A 25,192-nucleotide genomic window follows, 5' to 3' on the forward strand; every position below is an offset into this window, starting at 1 on the left:
GTAGGGGCCATTGGGTGGAGAGTCCTCGGGACGGTGGTACGCGATTTACCCAGCTTCGGACCACCTGCACGATGGCAAGGCCTACTGTTGCTTGTCTGGAATTATCTGGGCGCTTTCGCGTTGTTACAATGAGTTGTGGTTGTGCCTCTAGGGCTCCCGGGATCCGGCTTATATAGGCGCACGGATCTAGGGTTTACATGGAGAGTCCTAGCCAGATTACAGGTTGTCTAACTACGGTACAATGTCTTGCCGTGTACGTCAAGGATCCGCCTTCCATCTACGTCGTACTGGATCCGGGTTCCTTATGGGCCTCCACGGATCCGGCTTCCTCCGAAGGTCGGTTAGGATCCGGCTTCCTGATCCTGGGCTGGACTTCATCCTTCATGATCAACAGCAACTGGGCCGCCCGATGGGCCACATGCCACATCACCATCTATGGGCCACCCGGGCTTGCCGGATCTAGGCACTGTCGATGGTACACCCATGAAGTATACCCACAACAGCGCCGCCTTCAATGGCATCGTATCCCGCGCGCGTTCGCCATTAAAAGTCCACCGGCCGCGTTCCTCCTTCGCCCACACCTCCACTCGCACCACCACCGCCGCAGCACCATTGGGAAGAAGAAGAACGACTTCGAGGCGTCCGGCAGCGGCAGCAAGAGGGTGTGGCTCCCAGTCCCGGTGGGGAGGCTCATGCACGGCAAATGGTTGCCGTGCGACGAGGCCTGGTCCGGCGTGCAACTGCCTGGCGGCTGGCGGCCCAGCTGCCGCCGGGTGCCCATCCCTCTAGTCCCTGCGCGCGAGCCTGATCGGAGCGCGGAGATCCGGCGAAGGAGGCAGTACCTGCCGCCGGACCTCCGCGCCGATCCGGCGTACGCCATCGACTCCCAAAGTTGGCGTACGTATCTGTCGACCGAGGCGGATAGGAGAAGAAGGGTGGGCTTCATGGGCGACAGGGATTTTCCCTTCGCGGCTGCACCGCCGACTCGTCCACGAAGACAGGACGCGCCGACGCGTCGTCAGCAGGCACCGACGCGCACGCAGTACAACGACGACGACGACCGCGGCGACCACGACGACGACGCCTACGACGCCTACGACGACGAGGACGACTACATCGAGGCGCTCGCGTACCATAACGAGGAGGTGAAGGACGACAGCGACGACTACGTCGCGGCCGTCTTCCACGAATGGCAGCAGGCCATGGCGGAGGGCCGCAATTTCGAGTTCCCGGAGAACATGACGGACGACGAGATGGCGAAGGTCGGCGTCCTCGTCTCCGAGAACGACGCGCATGTGCAGCCGCCGCTGCCTCGCTACGCCACCGGCGTCATGCCGGCGGGCCTGTCGGAGGATGAAGCCCTTCGACAGGCGCTACAGGACTCGCCGGCGCCACAACCGCCGCCGTACAACCCCTGGGCTCCTCCTCCACAGCCGCAGCCCTGGGCGCCTCCTCCACCGCTGCCACAGCCGTATCCATGGGTGTCTCCACCGCCGCCACAGCCGCAGCCCTGGGCGCCTCCGCCTCCACCTCCACCTCCAGCACCGCCGGCGCGCCCGGCGTACGCTCCCCCGGATGACAACTGGCTGTGGGTGATACCGGAGCTCATCGTGCTCGACAGCGACGAAGAGCAGCAGTAGGCGCACGCGTTTAGGGTTTTTTTTACTATGTAAATTGTGTTTTCATGTTTAAAAAAATGATTCGGCCAAAAAATACGTCGTGCCGCTAGAGCCACCCCGACGCAAACGGACGTGCGGTCGATTTCGACCATTTCGGTCGACGGCCCCGTAAGTGTAGCATTTCTGAGAGGCCGCTACATGCATGATGGGCTGGAAAACAAGATAGACAAAAAAAAAATTCTATTGCGTTGATCTTCAGGGTTTCAACTAGTAAGGCAGAACGAGAACTGCATTGCAATTGCGGGCTTGCAGTACCTGAACTGGTTATAGAATTGGCAGCAATATAGATCAGAGAAGAACGCCAGTGTGTCAGGATTGTCGCGCTAAAGTAGCGTCATAGCACCGTTACTCGTGTAGCTACTTGAAAAACTTAAGTTTCATGATGGGTAAGTGATCAGCGACGTCGCCATCTCGTGCATATATTAGCTGCTAGTGCCTGGTCAGATCGATCAATTTCTCTCTTCTTTCTTTGCTGATGAAGCTGCTGATTCACATGCTGAAGCCTGCACCAAACGGAATGGAACAGCAGTGTAGCACTCCATAGAAGTATAGAACCTGGTAGCGCACGCTCGATGGATCGCAAGCTTAGCTGCCCCCATTGCACTGATGAATGACGCAATCTTTGATTCATTCCGACCGATTTCCCGTGAAACCAATTGAATGCAAGCAAATCCTCAGTTCATTCACTCCATTTCTCCTCCATCCCGTGACCAACATTTAATCATCAGCTCCGCATTTACTCGCCGCGTCTCTGCCCCTCTGACACTATAAAACCTGCGCGCTCTGCCATCTTCTTTCCCACCATTTCCAACGGTCGCGGCATTTCCGGTGGAAGAGGGATTGCGCACGTTGTGATCGATCGATCGGTCTATGGCTTCGTTGCTGTCGGCCTTCATGATGGTTGTCGTGGTGATGCTGGCCGGCGCCGGGCGCTGGACGTGCCGGTGCGAGTTCACGGTGGTGGTGCCGGACTCTGGGCCGCTGGTGGACGCGCCGCAGCCGGGGTTCTCGGACCGGGCGCGCACCGACCCGGCCGAGCAGCGCGCCGTGCTGGACGTGATGGCGGCCACGGGCAACGGCTGGGCGTCGGGCATCGCGGACGTCTGCCGCGGCCGGTGGCACGGCATCGAGTGCGTGCCCGATCGCGGAGACGTCTACCACGTCGTCTCCCTCTCCTTCGGCGCGCTCTCCGACGACACCGCCTTCCCGGCCTGCGACGCGGCGCGCGCCACGCTCTCCCCCGCCGTGCTGGCGCTCCCGCACCTCCGGTCCCTCTTCTTCTACCGCTGCTTCTCGGCCAACCCGCAGCCCATCCCGGCATTCCTCGGCCGCCTCGGCCCCGCGTTCCGGTCTCTCGTGCTAAGGCAGAACGGCCACGTCGGCCCGATCCCGGCGGAGATCGGGAACCTCTCGGCGCTGCGCGTGCTCGACCTCCACGGCAACCATCTCACCTCCGCCATCCCGGCAACCGTCCAGTCACTGAACCACCTCCAGCTGCTAGACCTCAGTTACAACCGGCTCGCCGGTCAAGTGCCCAACATCAGGTTCCGACACCTCAGCATTCTGGACCTTAGCCACAACGCCCTGCAGGGTCCCGTCCCGGCCAGCCTCGGGCAATGCCGGTCGCTGCTGAAGATCGACCTCAGCCAGAACCGCCTGGCCGGCACGATACCCGACGCACTCGGCGACCTGTCCGACCTCATCTTGCTGGACCTAAGCCACAACGCGTTGTCCGGTCCGATCCCGGCGGCGATCGGCAGGCTGTCGACGCTGCGGTCGCTGATCCTCGGAGACAACCGGATGCAGTTCTCGACGCTCCCCGGAGACTTCTTCACTGGGCTCAAGGCACTAACGACACTAGTTCTCTCCGGCATGGGGCTGGAAGGGTCATTGCCGGAGTCGATCGGGGAGCTGAGCCAGCTCCGTGTGCTCCGCCTGGAGAGCAACGGGTTCACCGGCGTCATACCGGCGAGCTTCCGGCGGCTGGAGAAGGCGAGCGAGCTCCGCGTGGACGGCAACCGGCTCGTGGGGCCGATACCATTCGGCAAGCAGATGATGTGGAGGCTGGGAAAGAAACTGCGTGTCGGCGGCAACGAGGGGCTCTGCTACGATGCCAAGCAAGAAGGGCTGGAGGGCCTCGTAGCGCTGGCCGGAGTCGCGGACTGCGACAGCGTGAGGAGCCGCACGACGCAGCACTTGAGCTGGAAAATTAGCGGCGGCTACGTCGGCCATGGCGGCTTGACGGCTAACGCGACATCATCGGCCGCAAATTCTGACCGCAACGGCGCCGGTGTCAGGAGGAGTGGGCACGTTTTGTTGGTCGTTTTGATGTTTTTGCAGCTTGCACTGTTGTAGGTAGATGATCGAGCTGGTCAGCTGGGTTGCGGCGATGCGATCGGTGGCTAATCGAGTGTAGAGTTTTTTTTCATTGGGAGGAATAAAGGAACTGTACAAAACGTTCTTGCTGATCGATCGGTGGCCGTTTTGCGGCCGATACTTCTGCTTGCTTTGCATAAGGCATCCCATCTTCCTCCCTTCATCTTCTGGGATATTGGGATGAGCTATCGCACTCATGTAATCCTCGAGCTCGTTTCAATGCTGATATGGTGCAATTGCGTTAGCAACTTAGCATACATGAGCAATGCTCTCTCCAGCTTACAAATATTAACGTGGCTGAAACGATGTCTCTCTCCCTAGCTCATGTTACGTGTTTATACAGGGTAGGAACCCTCTACCGTGACATGTTCAGGGAGATACATATATGTATAGATTAGTGTATTACAACATACCTATACGGTATATTACTTTGTCTAACAACCTCTTAATCTAATCTTCGTAAACTTCCGTGAAGATTTAGATTACGCCTAAACTCATGAAGATTTTCACCTGGAAGTGCCTTGGTTCTTGATCTTTACTTGACATGAACTTGATCTCTAGTTGTTTGCATGCCACTCTTTCATGCACAAAATGAAATCAATCTCAATATGTTTTGTGCGGGCATGGAACAATGAACCGGCATTGTTTTTCCTTCAATTTTACACCAAGTTTGTAAAGAAGAGCTTTAACCCAAATGAGCTCTATTGTAGCATCAGCAAGTGACTTATTGATGGCAACAACTCTGTGTGTACCAACTCATTGGGACTCCAAGTGTAGAGTGTTATAAAAAGCATTTTTTTCCCACAAGGGTCACTCGAGGTTTATATCGAACTCTCGAGAAATTGGCAAAGAACTTGTTTATCCTTCTCCTCTTGTAGCAACCTGGAAAGTAAAGTTTTTGTCTTATGTCCCCAACTCCATCATGTGGTTGTCAAGCATAATGTTTCATATTAGAAATAGGAAACCTAAAGTAAAGTACTGTAAGTAAACTAAGCATGCAAAATAAAAGCAGTAAAAAGATGGTGGTTTTTGAGTTTTGTGTGTTTGTAAGTAAAGAAAGTATTTTTTTTAGTATTTTTCGGACTAATAAATAGGACTAAATGTAAAGTGTGGTAATTGTGTTGGAAAGGTGTTTCTAATGATTTAAAATATACCGGTGTTCATGGGTTCACTTGTCTACTCTCTTTTTAAGTTGTAGTGAACACAAACAATTCATCAGAAATATAATATTGGTGGAACTTCAACATGTTTTTGATAAGCATTCATATGAGCATTACGTCCTAACATAGAGATGATTAACACATCTCTCTTATACTCCTCAAGAAAGGGGAAACTCCAAGCAATCTTGAATTAAGAATCAACAGAGTATAGCCTTAAGTAATTTGACATAATGTTTGAATCTCAAATATTCTACCTTGAACAAACAAGATTATCAAGTTGTCACGTGATAATTATAGCATATGGATTCACTTTATCCCTAGTGAGGCAGTAAAAGAAAGATAAAACCATAGTATATCTTAAATTTGTTGTCAATATTCAATCACTATACTACATCTAATACACACTTATCCCCACACATGCTCTTGCATATAAATTGGATCAGAACAAGTACTTAAGAACGGGATACATGATATGCATCTATCAATACATCTTACACACAATAGGTTCCAATCACATATATCAATATCACAGAATAAAGATCCATCACATAGGAATTACATATATGACCATAATCATGTTGGGCAGCTCAGATGGTATTAGATCTATGAAGAACAAGAGAGATATAGATCAAGATACGAAAAAAACCAATAGTTCAGAGGTGGACTACTCCCTATTCATTATGGTGATGATGGTTGAGACGTTGGAGAAGGTGGAGATCCGTCCAGTGGCGGCTCCGATGGAGTTTTCCCCTCCAGTCTTAGCTGGTTCTAGCTCTGTTTTGGCGTTTCCGTGGCACTCTCCTCGAGGAAGCCTCAGGAAGTCCTTTACATAGAGGTTTTTTGGTCAGACGGAGTCCGTAGGCGAACGAATCAAGCGAATCAGACGGTCGAGGGGGGAGGGAAAGCATGGGCGGCGTGCCCCCCTGACTAGGCACACCACCATGCCTCTTTTGTCCCTCATGTCCCATACCGTGAGGTCGAAGTGCTCCAGACACTTCTCTTGATCAAATATCAACATCCCCAAAGTCGTAGCTCTATTTGACTTCGTTTAGGTCCTTGAAAGGTAAAAATACACAAAACAGGATTTTCCTGTCCTGTAGAGTTAGAACCAAAATAAAGGGGATCATTGGTGAATCCCCAAAAATCAATATAAAACATGGATATAACATCATATATGTTGAAAATATGTGGGAATGTGTGTCAACAAAATACAAAGTTCATGCATGCATTTTACATGCATCAACATCCCCAAGGTTACCATATGCTCGTCCTCGAGTATAAAGGTGACAAAACTAACATGGACTTTGGAGTTTGTTGCTTTGCTTCTTTCATTGTCACACAAAGTTCACAAGGTTCAATCCTTAAATAAAAACAATAAGCAAGTGAGCTATAAGGTGAAATCTTTTACAATCTACAAAACATGCTCAACAATAAGTGATCTTGTGTTCAAACAAATGAAAATTATTATAGACCATAAAGCATACTTGGATGAACCTATAGAGTTTTTGGAAGACTATTTCTTTCTTTTCTTTGGACATTTTGAGAATTTTGACTCTTTTGACTCTTGGATAACAGAAAGTAAGTAGGAAACACATGTGCTAGTCCTCCAATAAAATACAAGATAGTTGGGAGCACAAAATAAAGTTTTGAAATATGTAGTTCACGGCAACGGTAATCATAAGGATGGGGTTCCAAGTATATTTTGTTTCAGAGGTTCTATGGTTCATGTGTTTGACCTCATACAAGTTGGATGTCTCATGCCCTTTTGCACAAGCACCCACACCTCATGCTACTCAATTTCGGATTACCATAGACCTTCTTCATATGCATATTGTTTCAACCAAATATCACAAAGGAGTGCCTTCATGCCTCATGTACAAAGTTTCGAAGTAGATTGGGTAATCTGAACTTTTGGGGGCCGTATTAACCGAGAAGACAGGACAAAAGACAAATGGACATACTATTGTAATGTAAGATTTTTTCTATTTCTTTTGTTTTATGAAAGGAGATTGAGAATGCCCATGCTGAAAACTTCCACCATGATTATTTTGCATGGCTTCCATTAGCGGTCCAATGTTTTTCTCTAACATATATGCATACTCCACTCTTTTTGCACGATAACCCCATTTATTTCACATAACATGGTTACCCATAACAAAACTTAAACATGGAAAAAAATTAACGTGCAATGTTGAAATTTTTTCCCATGTCATCATGGTTCCTACTTAACAACCTACTAATAATTTTTCAAACACATAACTTTTCATAGTGGTATCACCCCACGCCTTACTTTCTCATGAGCTTAAAACTACACAAAAGAGATATTTTGAAGTATTTGGATGCATATCACACATATTATACTTGAAGTAGCAAGTTCCACAAAGGTAGGTATGGTGGGTGTTTGTTTTTAGGTGGTTAGACACAAGTCTTAGCTTGTTTGAAAATTTTGGGCTAGCAAAAAGATCTAAAAGCATGCCATAGGGTCCATAGTGCCAGTCATTTATTATAAAAAAATGCTCCTTAGTATTAAACATCCATATATATGAGCAAAAGGTAGCACTACATATGGCACTAGCAAATTATCATTCATCAAAGCATTTTAAACTAGCACACTAAGCATAACTTTGAATTTCATCCTTTTGCTTTCATTCCCTTTCATTTCATAGTATACAACCCATTCTAATCAAGGCTTAAATCATGGGATAAGTTGTTTCAGTAACACTATCCTAAGAATGCAAAATATCTATCATGGTGGTCTCATTTATTTTCAAGAAAAACTAGACATAACACTAGACAAAGACGCTCCAAATTTCTATGATCATTCTATGTTGCTAAAAAAATAGAGATTTGCATGCACGTTGTTTTTGTAGGTCTAGTGGGGTGCCTTGGGGATCCCCAAGCTTATGGTCTTCAAAATTTTTGGATAGCTCTTGGTGTGGTGTTCCTCCATTCCCTATCAAAAAACTTCAACACAAAACTTTCCCCCATTTCTTTTCTTAGGTGACATTAGTGATACAAAAATATGATAGTTGATGCAATATATACCAAAGACAAAAAAAATCCTTCGTAGTCAAGGAAGCATTTAGTCTCCTACAACATATGGAGGTCGGCGGGGATGACGTCGTTTAGCGAACGCACCATCACCGCCTCGAGGATCATGTCGTCCTCAGCGTCGGGGGAGGTCACCGGCGTGGGCTCCTTCTTCAGCTTCCGCAAGCGCCCGCCGGTATGGCCTCCTACTTCCGCATGATCGCGCTTGACGCGAACCAAACGGCCGCGCGGAGGTGACGGGCCTCACCTCTCGCGGATGACCATCCCGCCGCCTCGATTGAGCGGCGACGAGACGGGCTCTGGCTTGACAGCGTGGAGAAGGGTCGTCGGTGGCGTGGCTGGTGGCGCAGAGCCCGTGAAGTGCGAACGGAACGCCGACCCCAAGGATGACAAAGTGGATGCCATCTGAAGTCGCATCCAGGATGAGCTCCCGCGACGCCGGGAGAATGACACCGGGGTCCTCGGTAGCATCTGAAGGACGGGGGAGTTCCCCGCCTGGATGTGGTCGAGGACGGCGGCGAGGGTGCGGATGAGGGCCCTCGTAGGTGGTCGGCTCTGATGTCTACGCACGCTTCTATTCTTGTAGACAGTGTTGGGCCTCCAAGTGCAGAGGTTTGTAAAACAGCAGCAAGTTTTCCTTAAGTGAATCAGCCAAGGTTTATCGAACTCAGGGAGGTAGAGGTCAAAGAAATCCCCCTCAAGCAACCCACGTGCTGTTTCCACTGGATTCTGCTAGACATTCAAGTTGATAAGGGAATAGTTGAAGTAAGGGACCCATTGAGTAGAGTCTGGAAGGGTTCCGCAACTTGCAGCAGTTGCTCCAGAGGTAATTTCGATCATTGTCGCGCTATATCTTTTGTGATATATCAATTAATTATCCACGCATTCAATCATTCTTTTGCCTGGCAGGTTTGGAGATGCTTCAAGAAGGTGGTTAAGGGTAACTTCGCAGAGAATCTAACATTTACTCATGTAACGTGCGCCCAGCAGCCATAGGGAACGAATCTATGTGGATACTACGTTTGCGAGTCCATTCGCATGTTAACCACTGACAAGGACGATAATAGATTCAACGTAAGCAATAACATTCACAACTTTAATTTATTATTGTCAATATTTTGTTATCAAGATTGATATGGTCATATTCATCTAATTTTCCTATATAGGTCGAGTTCATGCGGGAGAAGGTCCAACCACACCAACACCTACTAGGAATTGCGGAGGAAGTGGCGGGACTTCTGATGAGAGAAATAATAGACGACAACGGTTTGTTTAGTTAAATAGGCGCTTCTGATGATCCCCGTGTAATAGTTCGAATAGACGATGGGCTCTAGTCCCGGTAGTCGTGAGCTCCATGTATATGTAAGGGGAATCTACGAATAGACTTTTGCTTCGAATATTTGTTTGCTCGATCTATATATAATGCATGAACGTGTACAGATTGTAGTAGCGTATAAATTTATGAAAATTTTATTTTAAAATGAAAAAATGAAATAAAAGGGGGCGGTGGGGGGGTGGCTGCACCTCTTAAACCCTAAAGGAGCAGCGTCATGCGCACGCCACGTAGAGGGTCTTTTGTCCCGGGCTGTGTTACCATCCGCGACAAAAGGGGGTGTCCCCTGCGCGCCCCGCGGCTGCCACGTGGTGGATCTTATGTCCCGGCTGGTAAGTGTGAAGTGTGAATGCATGGTGCATTTGCATGTGCATCATTAAACACTACGTGATAACAAGGGAATTGATTCGCACGGTTGCTGCCGAAAGAAACTAACCGCGTAAGCGGTTGAGTGTCGGGGAGGGAATTCGACATCAAACATAATCCTATACTAGGCCGCCAATTGCGGTGACCCAACATACCACTGCATGTTGTAGTATACAAGTCGTTGATATGATCTTCATGAAGGGACTTCTTCACAAATATCACATCCCTCAGAGTGGTACAACAGAAACATTGCAGGTCATAACACTCGAGATTATATTACAATCATGGTCTTAACAAGTTGGTATTCTCATAGGTCCGATGAGAACACCCTAAGATACTACTGAAGTATTATTACAAACCAACATAAAGATTAAACTGAGCTCAGCAACTTATTTAGGTAAGCTACTACGTTGCTCAGCTCTATGATAACTAGGGTAAGATACTACTCCTCCGCCTCATTGTCGTCACGTCCGTAGACTATCCCATAGTCCACGCCTTCCACTCCTCCGGATAGATCAGGTTTCTTGTAGACCAGCTCGTAATCTCCTTTCGGTGCTCCGTCGGTGGCCTCCACTTCATTGTCACAGTCTAGCAAGGGTGTCGAAAGAAAGTGAGTACATAGGTACTCCGCAAGTTCAAAAGAGAAAATATGTCTGATGCACTAGCTACAACCATTGATCAGAAAATCTCAGGTCAATGCATCTTTCGAAAACATTTCTTCAAAAGATTGATTTTATTCTGAAAACTATGCCCACCAGTCTTCACAGGTTGAACATAACTTCACGGAGTTCCTTTCTTGCTGCGTTCGTAGTTCCCTTCCCGGAACAGGGAGTGACAGCCACAAATTTGATACACTCTACAGAGGTGCATTACTTTTCCCATAAGAGAACTTATCCTTGATACCAACCGAGACGCGTTTCTCGTCCACACTTCCTTGGTGTGGGGCCATGTGTAAGATCAAAGCCAATCATTGCCTTCTCCGCGACCCTGCATACTGATGCGTGCAGTCGACACGTCCGTTGGGAACCCCAAGAGGAAGGTGTGATGCGTACAGTAGCAAGTTTTCCCTCAGAAAGAAACCAAGGTTTATCGAACCAGGAGGAGCCAAGAAGCACGTTGAAGGTTGATGGCGGAGGAGTGTAGTGCGGCGCAACACCAGGGATTCCGGCGCCAACGTGGAACCTGCACAACACAATCACAGAACTTTGCCCCAACGTAACAGCGAGGTTGTCAATCTCACCGGCTTGCTGTAAACAAAGGATTAGATGTATTGTGTGGAAGATTGTTTGCGAAGAACAGTAAAGAACAATTGCAGCAGATTGTATTTCAGATGTAAAGAATAGGACCGGGGTCCACAGTTCACTAGCGGTGTCTCTCCCATAAGATAGCAGATGTTGGGTGAACAAATTACAGTTGGGCAATTGACAAATAAAGAAGGCATAACAATGCACATACATATATCATGATGAGTACTATGAGATTTAATCAGGGCATTACGACAAAGTACATAGACCGCTATCCAAGCATGCATCTATGCCTAAAAAGTCCACCTTCAGAGTTATAATCCGAACCCCCTCCAAGTATTAAGTTGTAAACAACGGACAATTGCATTAAGTATGGTGCGTAATGTAATCAACACAAATATCCTTAGACAAAGCATCGATGTTTTATCACTAGTGGCAACAAGCACATCCACAACCTTAGAACTTTCCGTCACCGTCCCGCATTTAATGGAGGCATGAACCCACTATCGAGCATAAATACTCCCTCTTGGAGTCACAAGTATCAACTTGGCCGAGCCTCTACTAGCAACGGAGAGCATGCAAGAACATAAATAACATATATGATAGATTGATAATCAACTTGACATAGTATTCAATATTCATCGGATCCCAACAAACACAACATGTAGGACTACAAATAGATGATCTTGATCATGATAGGCAGCTCACAAGATCTAACATGATAGCACAATGAGGAGAAGACAACCATCTAGCTACTGCTATGGACCCATAGTCAAGGGGTGAACTACTCACACATCAATCCGGAGGCGATCATGGTGATGAAGAGACCTCCGGGAGATGATTCCCCTCTCCGGCAGGGTGCCGGAGGCGATCTCCTAAATCCCCTGAGATGGGATTGGCGGCGGCGGCGTCTCTGGAAGGTTTTCTGTATCGTGGCTCTCGGTACTGAGGGTTTCGCGACGGAGGCTTTAAGTAGGCGGAAGGGCAGAGACGGGAGAGTCACGGGGGGCCCACACGCTAGGGCCGCGTGGGCCCCCTCTAGGCCGCGCCGCCCTAGTGTGGCGGCGCCCCGTGGCCCCACTTCTTCTCCCTTCCGGTCTTCTGGAAGCTTCGTGTAAAAATAGGCCCCTGGGCGTTGATTTCGTCCAATTCCGAGAATATTTCCTTACTAGGATTTCTGAAACCAAAAACAGCAGAAAACAGACAATCGGCTCTTCGGCATCTCGTCAATAGGTTAGTGCCGGAAAATGCATAAATATGACATATAATGTGTATAAAACATGTGAGTATCATCATAAAAGTAGCATGGAACATAAGAAATTATAGATACGTTTGGGACGTATCAAGCATCCCCAAGCTTAGTTCCTACTCGCCCTCGAGTAGGTAAACGATAACAAAGATAATTTCTGAAGTGACATGCTATCATAATCTTGATCATACTATTGTAAGCATATGAGATGAATGCAGCGATTCGAAGCAATGATGAAGATAATGAGTAAACTAATGAATCATATAACAAAGACTTTTCATGAATAATACTTTCAAGACAAGCACCAATAAGACTTGCATAAGAGTTACTCATAAAGCAATAAATTCAAAGTAAAGGCATTGAAGCAACACAAAGGAAGATAAAGTTTCAGCGGTTGCTTTCAACTTCAACATGTATATCTCGTGGATAATTGTCAACACAAAGTAATATAACAAGTGCAATAAGTAAACATGTAAGAATCAATGCACACAGTTGATACAAGTGTTTGCTTCTAAGATAGAAAGAATAGGCAAACTGACTCAACAATAAAGTAGAAGATAGGCCCTTCGCAGAGGGAAGCATTGATTACTATATTTGTGCTAGAGCTTTTCATTTTGAAAACAAGAAACAATTTTGTCAACGGTAGTAATAAAGCATATGTGTTATGTATAAGACATCTTATAAGTTGCAAGCCTCATGCATAGTATACTAATAGTGCTCGGACCTTGTCCTAATTAGCTTGGATTAACACTGATTATCATTGCATAGCATATGTTTCAACCAAGTGTCACAAAGGGGTACCTCTATGCCGCTCGTACAAAGGTCTAAGGAGAAAGCTCGCATTGGATTTCTCGCTTTTGATTATTCTCAACTTAGACATCCATACCGGGACAACATAGACAACAGATAATGGACTCCTCTTTAATGCATAAGCATTCAACAACAGTTAATATTCTCATAAGAGATTGAGGATTTAGTTGTCCACACTGAAACTTCCACCATGAATCATGGCTTTAGTTAGCGGCCCAATGTTCTTCTCTAACAGTATGCATACTCAAACCATTTGATTGTGAAAACCGCCCTTACTTCAGACAAGACGAACATGCATAGCAACTCACATGATATTCAACAAAGGTAAAAGAGTTGATGGCGTCCCCGAAAAACATGGTTACCGCTCAACAAGCAACTTATTAAGAAATAAGACACATAAGTACATATTCTTCACCACGATAGTTTTTAAGGCTATTTTGTCCCATGAGCTATATATTGTAAAGGTAAAGAATGGAAATTTTAAAGGTAGCACTCAAGTAATTTACTTTGGAATAGCGGAGAAATACCATGTGGTAGGTAGGTATGGTGGACACAAATGGCATAGTTATTGGCTCAAGGATTTGGATGCACGAGAAGAATTCCTCTCAATACAAGGCTAGGCTAGCAAGGTTGTTTGAAGAAAACCCAAGTATAAAAGGTGCAGCAAAGCTCACATATGAACATATTGTAACTATTATAAGACTTTACATTGTCTCCTTGTTGTTCAAACACCTCAACCGAGAAAATATCTAGACTCTAGAGATCAATCATGCAAACCAAATTTTAACAAGCTCTATGTAGTTATTCATTAATGAGTACAAGGTACATGATGCAAGAGCTTAAACAAGATCTATATGAGCACAACAATTGCCAAGTATCACATTATTCAAGACATTAAACCATTTACCACATGTGGCATTTTCCATTTCCAACCATATAACAATGAATGAAATAGTCCAAATTTCGCAATGAACATTAAAGATAAAGCTAAGAACATATGTGTTCATACGAAACAGCGGAGCGTGTCTCTCTTCCAAACAAAGAATGCTAGGATCCGATTTTATTCAAACAAAACAAAAATAAAAACAAACAGACGCTCCAAGTAAAGCACATAAGATGTGACGGAATAAAAATATAGTTTCACTAGAGGAACCTCGATAAGTTGTCGATGAAGAAGGGATGCCTTGGGCATCCCCAAGCTTAGACGCTTGAGTCTTCTTAAAATATGCAGGGATGAACCACGGGGGCATCCCCAAGCTTTGACTTTTCACTCTTCTTGATCATATTGTATCATCCCCCTCTCTTGACCCTTGAAAACTTCCTCCACACCAAACTCGAAACAAACTCATTAGAGGGTCAGTGCATAATTCATATATTCAGAGGTGACATAATCATTCTTAACACTTCTGGACATTGCACAAAGCTACTGAAACTTAATGGAACAAAGAAATCCATCAAACATAGCAAAACAGGCAATGCGAAATAAAAGGCAGAATCTGTCAAAACAGAACAGTTCGTAAAGACGAATTTTAAAGTGGCACCAGACTTGCTCAGATGAAAATGTCCAAATTGAAAGAAAGTTGCGTACATATCTGAGGATCACGCACGTAAATTGGCAGAATTTTTTGATTTTTCTACAGGTACTACTGCTCAAATTCGTGACAGCAAGAAATCTGTTCCTGCGCAGTAATCCAAATCTAGTATTGGCTTTACTATCAAAGATTTTACTTGGCACAACAATGCATAAAATAAAGATAAGGAGAGGTTGCTACAGTAGTAAACAACTTCCAAGACTCAAATATAAAATAAAGTGCAGAAGTAAAATAATGGGTTGTCTCCCATAAGCGCTTTCTTTAACGCCTTTCAGCTAGGCGCAGAAAGTGTGAATCAAGTAACATCAAGAGACGAAGCATCAACATCATAATTTGTTCTAATAATAGAATCATAAGGTAACTTCATTATCTTTCTAGGGAAGTGTTCCATACCTTTCTTGAGAGTAAATTGATATTTAATATTACCTTCCTTCATATCAATGGTGGCACCAACAGTTCGAAGAAAAGGTCTTCCCAATATAATAGGACAAGATGCATTGCATTCAATATCCAAGACAACAAAATCAACGGGGACAAGGTTATTGTTAACCATAATACGAACATTATCAATCCTCCCCAAAGGTTTCTTTATAGCATTATCAACAAGATTAACATCCAAATAACAATTCTTCAATGGTGGCAAGTCAAGCATATCATAAATTTTCTTAGGCATAACAGAAATACTTGCACCAAGATCACATAAAGCATTACAATCAAAATCGTTGACCCTTGTCTTAATGATGGGCTCCCAACCATCTTCTAACTTCCTAGGAATAGAAGTTTCAAGTTTTAGTTTCTCCTCTCTAGCTTTTATGAGAGCATTTGTAATGTGTTTTGTGAAGGCCAAATTTATAGCACTAGCATTAGGACTTTTAGCAAGTTTTTGTAAGAACTTTATAACTTCAGAGATGTGATAATCATCAAAGTCTAAACCATTATGATCTACAGCAATGGGAGCATTGTCCCCAATATTTTGAAAAATTTCAGCAGTTTTATCAATTTCAGCAGCTTTAGCAGCTTTCGAGCAATTTTGCACGCTTTGCACTAGGAGTAGTAACATTGCCAACACCAATTATTTTACCATTGATAGTAGGAGGTGTAGCAACATGTGAATCATTAACATTACTAGTGGTGGTAATAGTCCAAACTTTAGCTACATTATTCTCTTTAGCTAGTTTTTCGTTTTCTTCTCTTTCCCACCTAGCATGCAATTCAGCCATCAATCTTATATTCTCATTAATTCTAACTTAGATGGCATTTGCTGTAGTGACAATCTTATTATCAATATCCTTATTAGGCATTGATGCGTGTAGTTGACACGTCCGTTGGGAACCCCAAGAGGAAGGTGTGATGCGCACAGCGGCAAGTTTCCCTCAGTTAGAAACCAAGGTTTAATCGAACCAGTAGGAGTCAAGAAGCACGTTGAAGGTTGATGGCGGCGGGATGTAGTGCGGCGCAACACCGGAGATTCCGGCGTCAACGTGGAACCCGCACAACACAACCAAAGTACTTTGCCCCAACGAAACAAGTGAGGTTGTCAATCTCACCGGCTTGCTGTAACAAAGGATTAACCGTATTGTGTGGAAGATGATTGTTTGCAGAGAAAATAGTAAAAACAAGTATTGCAAGCAGATTTGTATTTCAGTATTAAAGAATGGACCGGGGTCCACAGCTCACTAGAGGTGTCTCTCCCATAAGATAAAAGCATGTTGGGTGAACAAATTACAGTCGGGCAATTGACAAATAGAGAGGGCATAACAATGCACATACATGACATGATAAGTATAGTGAGATTTAATTGGGCATTACGACAAAGTACATAGACCGCCATCCAACCGCATCTATGCCTAAAAAGTCCACCTTCAGGTTATCATCCGAACCCCCTCCAAGTATTAAGTTGCAAAGCAACGGACAATTGCATTAAGTATGGTGCGTAATGTAATCAACAACTACATCCTCGGACATAGCGCCAATGTTTTATCCCTAGTGGCAACAAGCACAACACAACCTTAGAACTTTCTCATCATCGTCCCAGTGTCAATGCAGCATGAACCCACTATCGAGCATAAATACTCCCTCTTGGAGTTAAAAGTAAAAACTTGGCCGAGCCTCTACTAGAAACGGAGAGCATGCAAGATCATAAACAACACATGTGTAATAACTTGATAATTAACATGACATGGTATTCTCTATCCATCGGATCCCGACAAACACAACATATAGAATTACGGATAGATGATCTTGATCATGTTAGGCAGCTCACAAGATCCAACAATGAAGCACAATGAGGAGAAGACAACCATCTAGCTACCGCTATGGACCCATAGTCCAGGGGTGAACTACTCACTCATCACTCCGGAGGCGACCATGGCGGTGTAGAGTCCTCCGGGAGATGAATCCCCTCTCCGGCAGGGTGCCGGAGGAGATCTCCGTAATCCCCCGAGATGGGATCGGCGGCGGCGGCGTCTCGCAAGGTTTTCCGTATCGTGGTTTTTTCGCATCAGGGGTTTCGCGACGGAGGCTTTAAGTAGGCGGAAGGGCAGAGTCGGGGGCCAGACGAGGGGGCCACACCATAGGGCGGCGCGGGCCCCCCCTGGGCCGCACCGCCTTGTGGTGTCGCCACCTCGTGGCCCCACTTCGTATGCTCTTCGGTCTTCTGGAAGCTCCGTGGAAAAATAGGCCCCTGGGTCTTCGTTTCGTCCAATTCCGAGAATATTTCGTTACTAGGATTTCTGAAACCAAAAACAGCAGTAAACAGGAACTGGCACTTCGGCATCTTGTTAATAGGTTAGTTCCAGAAAATGCACGAATATGACATAAAGTGTGCATAAAACATGTAGGTATCATCAATAATATGGCATAGAACATAAGAAATTATCGATACGTCGGAGACGTATCAAGCATCCCCAAGCTTAGTTCTCGCTCGTCCCGAGCAGGGTAAAACGATAACAAAGATAATTTCTGAAGTGATATGCCATCATAACCTTGATCATACTATTTGTAAACATATGTAGTGGATGCAGCGATCAAAACAATGGTAATGATATGAGTAAACAAGTGAATCATAAAGCAAAGACTTTTCATGAATAGTACTTCAAGACAAGTATTAATAAGTCTTGCATAAGAGTTAACTCATAAAGCAATAAATCAAAGTAAAGGTATTGAAGCAACACAAAGGAAGATTAAGTTTCAGCGGTTGCTTTCAACTTGTAACATGTATATCTCATGGATAATAGTCAACATAGAGTAATATAACAAGTACAATATGCAAGTATGTAAGAATCAATGCACAGTTCACACAAGTGTTTGCTTCTTGAGGTGGAAAGAGATAGGTGAACTGACTCAACATAAAAGTAAAGAGAATGGTCCTTCAAAGAGGAAAGCATCGATTGCTATATTTGTGCTAGAGCTTTTATTTTGAAAACATGAAACAATTTTGTCAACGGTAGTAATAAAGCATATGAGTTATGTACATTATATCTTACAAGTTGCAAGTCTCATGCATAGTATACTAATAGTGCCCGCACCTTGTCCTAATTAACTTGGACTACCGGATCTTTGCAATGCACATGTTTTGACCAAGTGTCACAATGGGGTACCTCCATGCCGCCTGTACAAAGGTCTAAGGAGAAACCTCGCATTTTCGATTTCTCGCTTTTGATTATTCTCAACTTAGACATCCATACCGGGACAACATGGACAACAGATAATGGACTCCTCTTTAATGCATAAGCATGTGGCAACAATTATTATTCTCATATGAGATTGAGGATATATGTCCAAACCGAAACTTCCACCATGAATCATGGCTTTAGTTAGCGGCCCAAAGTTCTTCTCTAACAATATGCATGCTCCAACCATGAAGGTGGTAGATCTCTCTTGCTTCGTACAAGATGGACATGCATAGCAACTCACATGATATCCAACAAAGAATAGTTGATGGCGTCCCCGTAAACATGGTTATCGCTCAACAAGCAACTTAATAAGAGATAAAGTGCATAAGTACATATTCAATACCACAATAGTTTTTAAGCTATTTGTCCCATGAGCTATATATTGCAAAGGTGAATGATGGAATTTTAAAGGTAGCACTCAAGCAATTTACTTTGGAATGGCGGATAAATACCATGTAGTAGGTAGGTATGGTGGACACAAATGGCATAGTGGTTGGCTCAAGTATTTTGGATGCATGAGAAGTATTCCCTCTCGATACAAGGTTTAGGCTAGCAAGGTTATTTGAAACAAACACAAGGATGAACGGTACAGACAAAACTCACATAAAAGACATATGGTAAACATTATAAGACTCCATACCGTCTTCCTTGTTGTTCAAAACTCAATACTAGATGTTATCTAGACTCTAGAGAAACCAAATATGCAAACCAAATTAGCAAGCTCTAAGTATTTCTTCATTAATGGGTGCAAAGTATATGATGCAAGAGCTTAAACATGAGCACAACAATTGCCAAGTATCAAATTATCCAAGACATTTTAGAGTTACTACATGTATCATTTTCCAATTCCAACCATATAACAATTTAACGAAGATGAAACTTCGCCTTGAATACTATGAGTAGAACCTAAGGACATATTTGTCCATATGCTACAGCGGAGCGTGTCTCTCTCCCATAAAGTGAATGCTAGGATCCATTTTATTCAAACAAAACAAAAAAACAAAAACAAACCGACGCTCCAAGCAAAGTGCATAAGATGTGGCCGAATAAAAATATAGTTTCAGGGGAGGAACCTGATAATGTGTCGATGAAGAAGGGGATGCCTTGGGCATCCCCAAGCTTAGACGCTTGAGTCTTCTTAATATATGCAGGGGTGAACCACCGGGGCATCCCCAAGCTTAGAGCTTTCACTCTCCTTGATCATATTGCATCATACTCCTCTCTTGATCCTTGAAAACTTCCTCCACACCAAACTCGAAACAACTCATTAGAGGGTTAGTGCATAATAAAAATTCACATGTTCAGAGGTGACACAATCATTCTTAACACTTCTGGACATTGCATAAAGCTACTGGACATTAATGGATCAAAGAAATTCATCCAACATAGCAAAAGAGGCAATGCGAAATAAAAGACAGAATCTGTCAAAACAGAACAGTCCGTAAAGATGGATTTTATTAGGCCACCAGAATTGCTCAAACGAAAATGCTCAAATTGAATGAAAGTTGCGTACATATCTGAGGATCATGCACGTAAATTGGCGTAATTTTCTGAGCTACCTACAGGGAGATAGACCCAGATTCGTGACAAGCAAAGAAATCTGGAACTGCGCAGTAATCCAAATCTAGTACTTACTTTTCTATCAAAGACTTTACTTGGCACAACAAAACATAAAACTAAGATAAGGAGAGGTTGCTACAGTAGTAAACAACTTTCAAGACACAAATATAAAACAAAAATACTGGAGTAAAAACATGGGTTGTCTCCCATAAGCGCTTTTCTTTAACGCCTTTCAGCCTAGGCGCGAAAGTGTAACTCAAGTAACATCAAGAGACGAAGCATCAACATCATAATTTGTTCTAATGATAGAATCATAAGGTAACTTCATTCTCTTTCTAGGGAAGTGTTCCATACCTTTCTTGAGAGGAAATTGATATTTAATATTACCTTCCTTCATATCAATAGTGGCACCAACGGTTCAAAGAAAAGGTCTTCCCAATATAATGGGGCAAGATGCATTGCATTCAATATCCAAGACAACAAAATCAACGGGGACAAGGTTATTGTTAACCATAATATGAACATTGTCAACTCTCCCCAAAGGTTTCTTTTTAGCATTATCACGAGATTAACATCCAAATAACAATTTTTCAATGGTGGCAAGTCAAGCATACCATAGACTTTTTTAGGCATAACGTAAATACTTGCACCAAGATCACATAAGGCATTACAATCAAAATCTTTGACTCTCATTTTAATGATGGGATCCCAACCATCCTCTAGCTTTCTAGGAATAGAAGTTTCAAGTTTTAGTTTCTCTTCTCTAGCTTTTATGAGAGCATTTGTAATATGTTTTGTGAAAGCCAAATTTATAGCACTAGCATTGGGACTCTTAGCAAGTTTTTGCAAGAACTTTATAACTTCAGAGATGTGGCAATCATCAAAATCTAAATCATTACAATCTAAAGCAATGGGATTATCATCCCCAAGGTTGGAAAAAATTTCAGCAGTTTTATCACAGTGCAGCTTCAAGTAGCTTTAGCAGCTTCAGTAATTTTGCGCGCTTTGCACTAGGAGTAGAAGCATTGCTAACACCAATTATTTTACCATTGATAGTAGGAGGTGCAGCAACATATGAATCATTAGCATTGCTAGTGGTGGTAATAGTCCAAACTTTAGCTACATTTTCCTTTTTAGCTAGTTTTTCATTTTCTTCTCTATCCCACCTAGCACGCAGTTCAGCCATTAATCTTATATTCTCATTAATTCTAACTTGGATGGCATTTGCTGTAGTAACAATTTTATTTTCAATATCCCTATTAGGCATAACCTTCGATTTCAAAAGATCAACATCAGAGGCAAGACTATCAACTCTAGAAACAAGAATATCAATTTTATTGAGCTTTTCCTCAACAGATTTGTTAAAGGCAGTTTGTGTACTAATAAATTCTTTAAGCATGGCTTCAAGTCCAGGGGGTGTATTCCTATTATTGTTGTAAGAATTCCCATAAGAATTAGCATAACCGTTACCATTATTATAAGGATATGGCCTATAGTTATTACTAGAATTGTTCCGATAAGCATTGTTGTTGAAATTATTATTTTTAATGAAGTTTACATCAACATGTTCTTCTTGGGCAACCAATGAAGCTAATGGAACATTATTAGGATCAACATTAGTCCTATAATTCGCAAGCATAGACATAATAGCATCAACCTTATCATTCAAGGAAGAGGATTCTTCAACGAATTTACCTTCTTACCTTGTGGAGCTCTTTCCGTGTGCCATTCGGAGTAATTAACCATCATATTATCAAGGAGCTTTGTTGCTTCACCAAGAGTGATGGACATAAAGGTACCTCCAAGTAGCTGAATCCAATAAATTCCGCGAAGAAAAATTTAGTCCCGCATAGAAGGTTTGGATGATCATCCAAGTAGTCACTCCATGGGTTGGGCAATTTTTAACCAGAGATTTCATTCTTTCCCAAGCTTGAGCAACATGTTCATTATCCAATTGTTTAAAATTCATTATGCTACTCCTCAAAGATATAATTTTAGCAGGGGGATAATATCTACCAATAAAAGCATCCTTGCATTTAGTCCATGAATCAATACTATTCTTAGGCAAGTAGATAGCAACCAATCTTTAGCTCTTCCTCTTAATGAGAAAGGGAACAATTTTAATTTTATAATGTCGCCATCTACATCTTTATACTTTTGCATTTCACATAGTTCAACAAAATTATTGAGATGGGCAGCAGCATCATCGTAACTAACACTGTAAAATTGCTCTCGCATAACAAGATTAAGTAAAGCAGGTTTAATTTCAAAGAATTCTGCTGTAGTAGCAGGTGGAGCAATAGGTGTGCATAGGAAATCATTATTATTTGTGCTAGTGAAGTCACACAACTTAGTATTTTCAGGGTTGGCCATTTTAGCAGTAGTAAATAAAGCAAACTAGATAAAGTAAATGCAAGTAAACTAATTTTTTTTTGTGTTTTTGATATAGCAAACAAGACAGCAAATAAAGTAAAGCTAGCAACTAATTTTTTTTGTGTTTTGATATAAGTGCAGCAAACAAAGTAGTAAATAAAATAAAGCAAGACAAAAACAAAGTAAAGAGATTGAGAAGTGGAGACTCCCCTTGCAGCGTGTCTTGATCTCCCCGGCAACGGCGCCGTAAATTTGCTTGATGCGTGTAGTTGACACGTCCGTTGGGAACCCCAAGAGGAAGGTGTGATGCGCACAGCGGCAAGTTTCCCTCAGTTAGAAACCAAGGTTTAATCGAACCAGCAGGGAGTCAAGAAGCACGTTGAAGGTTGATGGCGGCGGGATGTAGTGCGGCGCAACACCGGAGATTCCGGCGCCAACGTGTAACCTACACAACACAACCAAAGTACTTTGCCCCAACGAAACAAGTGAGGTTGTCAATCTCACCGGCTTGCTGTAACAAAGGATTAACCGTATTGTGTGGAAGATGATTGTTTGCAGAGAAAATAGTAAAAACAAGTATTGCAAGCAGATTTGTATTTCAAGTATTAAAGAATGGACCGGGGTCCACAGCTCACTAGAGGTGTCTCTCCCATAAGATAAAAGCATGTTGGGTGAACAAATTACAGTCGGGCAATTGACAAATAGAGAGGGCATAACAATGCACATACATGACATGATAAGTATAGTGAGATTTAATTGGGCATTACGACAAAGTACATAGACCGCCATCCAACCGCATCTATGCCTAAAAAGTCCACCTTCAGGTTATCATCCGAACCCCTCCAAGTATTAAGTTGCAAAGCAACGGACAATTGCATTAAGTATGGTGCGTAATGTAATCAACAACTACATCCTCGGACATAGCGCCAATGTTTTATCCCTAGTGGCAACAAGACAACACAACCTTAGAACTTTCGTCACCGTCCTGGTGTCAATGAGGCATGAACCCACTATCGAGCATAAATACTCCCTCTTGGAGTTAAAAGTAAAAACTTGGCCAGAGCCTCTACTAGAAACGGAGAGCATGCAAGATCATAAACAACACATGTGTAATAACTTTATAATTAACATGACATGGTATTCTCTATCCATCGGATCCCGACAAACACAACATATAGAATTACAGATAGATGATCTTGATCATGTTAGGAAGCTCACAAGATCCAACAATGAAGCACAATGAGGAGAAGACAACCATCTAGCTACCGCTATGGACCCATAGTCCAGGGGTGAACTACTCACTCATCACTCCGGAGGCGACCATGGCGGTGTAGAGTCCTCCGGGAGATGAATCCCCTCTCCGGCAGGGTGCCGGAGGAGATCTCCGTAATCCCCCGAGATGGGATCGGCGGCGGCGGCGTCTCGCAAGGTTTTCCGTATCGTGGTTTTTTCGCATCGGGGTTTCGCGACGGAGGCTTTAAGTAGGCGGAAGGGCAGAGTCGGGGGCCGACGAGGGGGCCACACCATAGGGCGGCGCGGGCCCCCCGGGCCGCGCCGCCTTGTGGTGTCGCCACCTCGTGGCCCCACTTCGTATGCTCTTCGGTCTTCCGGAAGCTCCGTGGAAAAATAGGCCCCTGGGTCTTCGTTTCGTCCAATTCCGAGAATATTTCGTTACTAGGATTTCTGAAACCAAAAACAGCAGTAAAACAGGAACCGGCACTTCGGCATCTTGTTAATAGGTTAGTTCCGTAAAATGCACGAATATGACATAAAGTGTGCATAAAACATGTAGGTATCATCAATAATATGGCATAGAACATAAGAAATTATCGATACGTCGGAGACGTATCGAGCATAACTTTTAATTTTAAAAGATCAACATCGAGGCAAGTCTATCAACCTTAGAAGCAAGAATATCAATTTTATCGAGCTTTTCCTCAACAGTATTTGTTAAAAACAGTTTGTGTACTAATAAATTCTTTAAGCATGGCTTCAAGACCAGGGGGTACACTCCTATTATTGTTGTAAGAATTCCCATAAGAATTACCATAACTATTACCATTAGCGTAAGGATATGGCCTATAGTTGTTACCAGAATTATTCCTATAAGCATTGTTGTTGAAATTATTATTTTTAATGAAGTTTACATCAACATGTTCTTCTTGGGCAACCAATGAAGCTAAAGGAACATTATTAGGATCAACATTAGATCTACCATTCACAAGCATAGACATAATAGCATCAATCTTATCACTCAAGGAGGAGGTTTCTTCAATGGAATTTACCTTCTTACCTTGTGGAGCTCTTTCCGTGTGCCATTCAGAGTAATTTATCATCATATTATCAAGAAGCTTTGTTGCCGCCCCCAAAGTAATGGACATAAAGGTACCTCCAGCAGCTGAATCCAATAGGTTCCGCGAAAAAAAATTCTTTACCAAAGATTTAATTCTCTCCCATGCTTGAGCAACATGTTCATTATCTAATTGCTTGAAATTCATTATGCTACTTCTCAAAGATATAATTTTAGCGGGACGATAATATCTACCAATAAAAGCATCCTTACATTTAGTCCAAGAATCAATACTATTTCTAGGCAGAGATAGCAACCAATCTTTAGCTCTTCCTCTTAAGGAAAAAGGAAACAATTTTAATTTTATAATGTCACCATCTACATCCTTATACTTTTGCATTTCACATAGTTCAACAAAATTATTAAGATGGGCAG

At 43.6% G+C, this 25,192-nt stretch overlaps 1 protein-coding gene across 1 annotated transcript; it reads left to right on the forward strand.

Annotated features, from left to right (window-relative positions):
* The first annotated feature begins 2,549 nt into the window (after positions 1–2,549).
* LOC124663484 (protein TOO MANY MOUTHS-like) lies at positions 2,550–4,034 on the forward strand. The gene has a single exon (XM_047201180.1). The coding sequence runs from the start codon at positions 2,550–2,552 to the stop codon at positions 4,032–4,034; it is 1,485 nt and encodes a 494-aa protein (XP_047057136.1).
* The last annotated feature ends 21,158 nt before the right edge of the window (positions 4,035–25,192 follow it).

Source organism: Lolium rigidum, chromosome 6 (genome assembly GCF_022539505.1).
Source record: "Lolium rigidum isolate FL_2022 chromosome 6, APGP_CSIRO_Lrig_0.1, whole genome shotgun sequence".
Taxonomy (NCBI): domain Eukaryota; kingdom Viridiplantae; phylum Streptophyta; class Magnoliopsida; order Poales; family Poaceae; genus Lolium; species Lolium rigidum.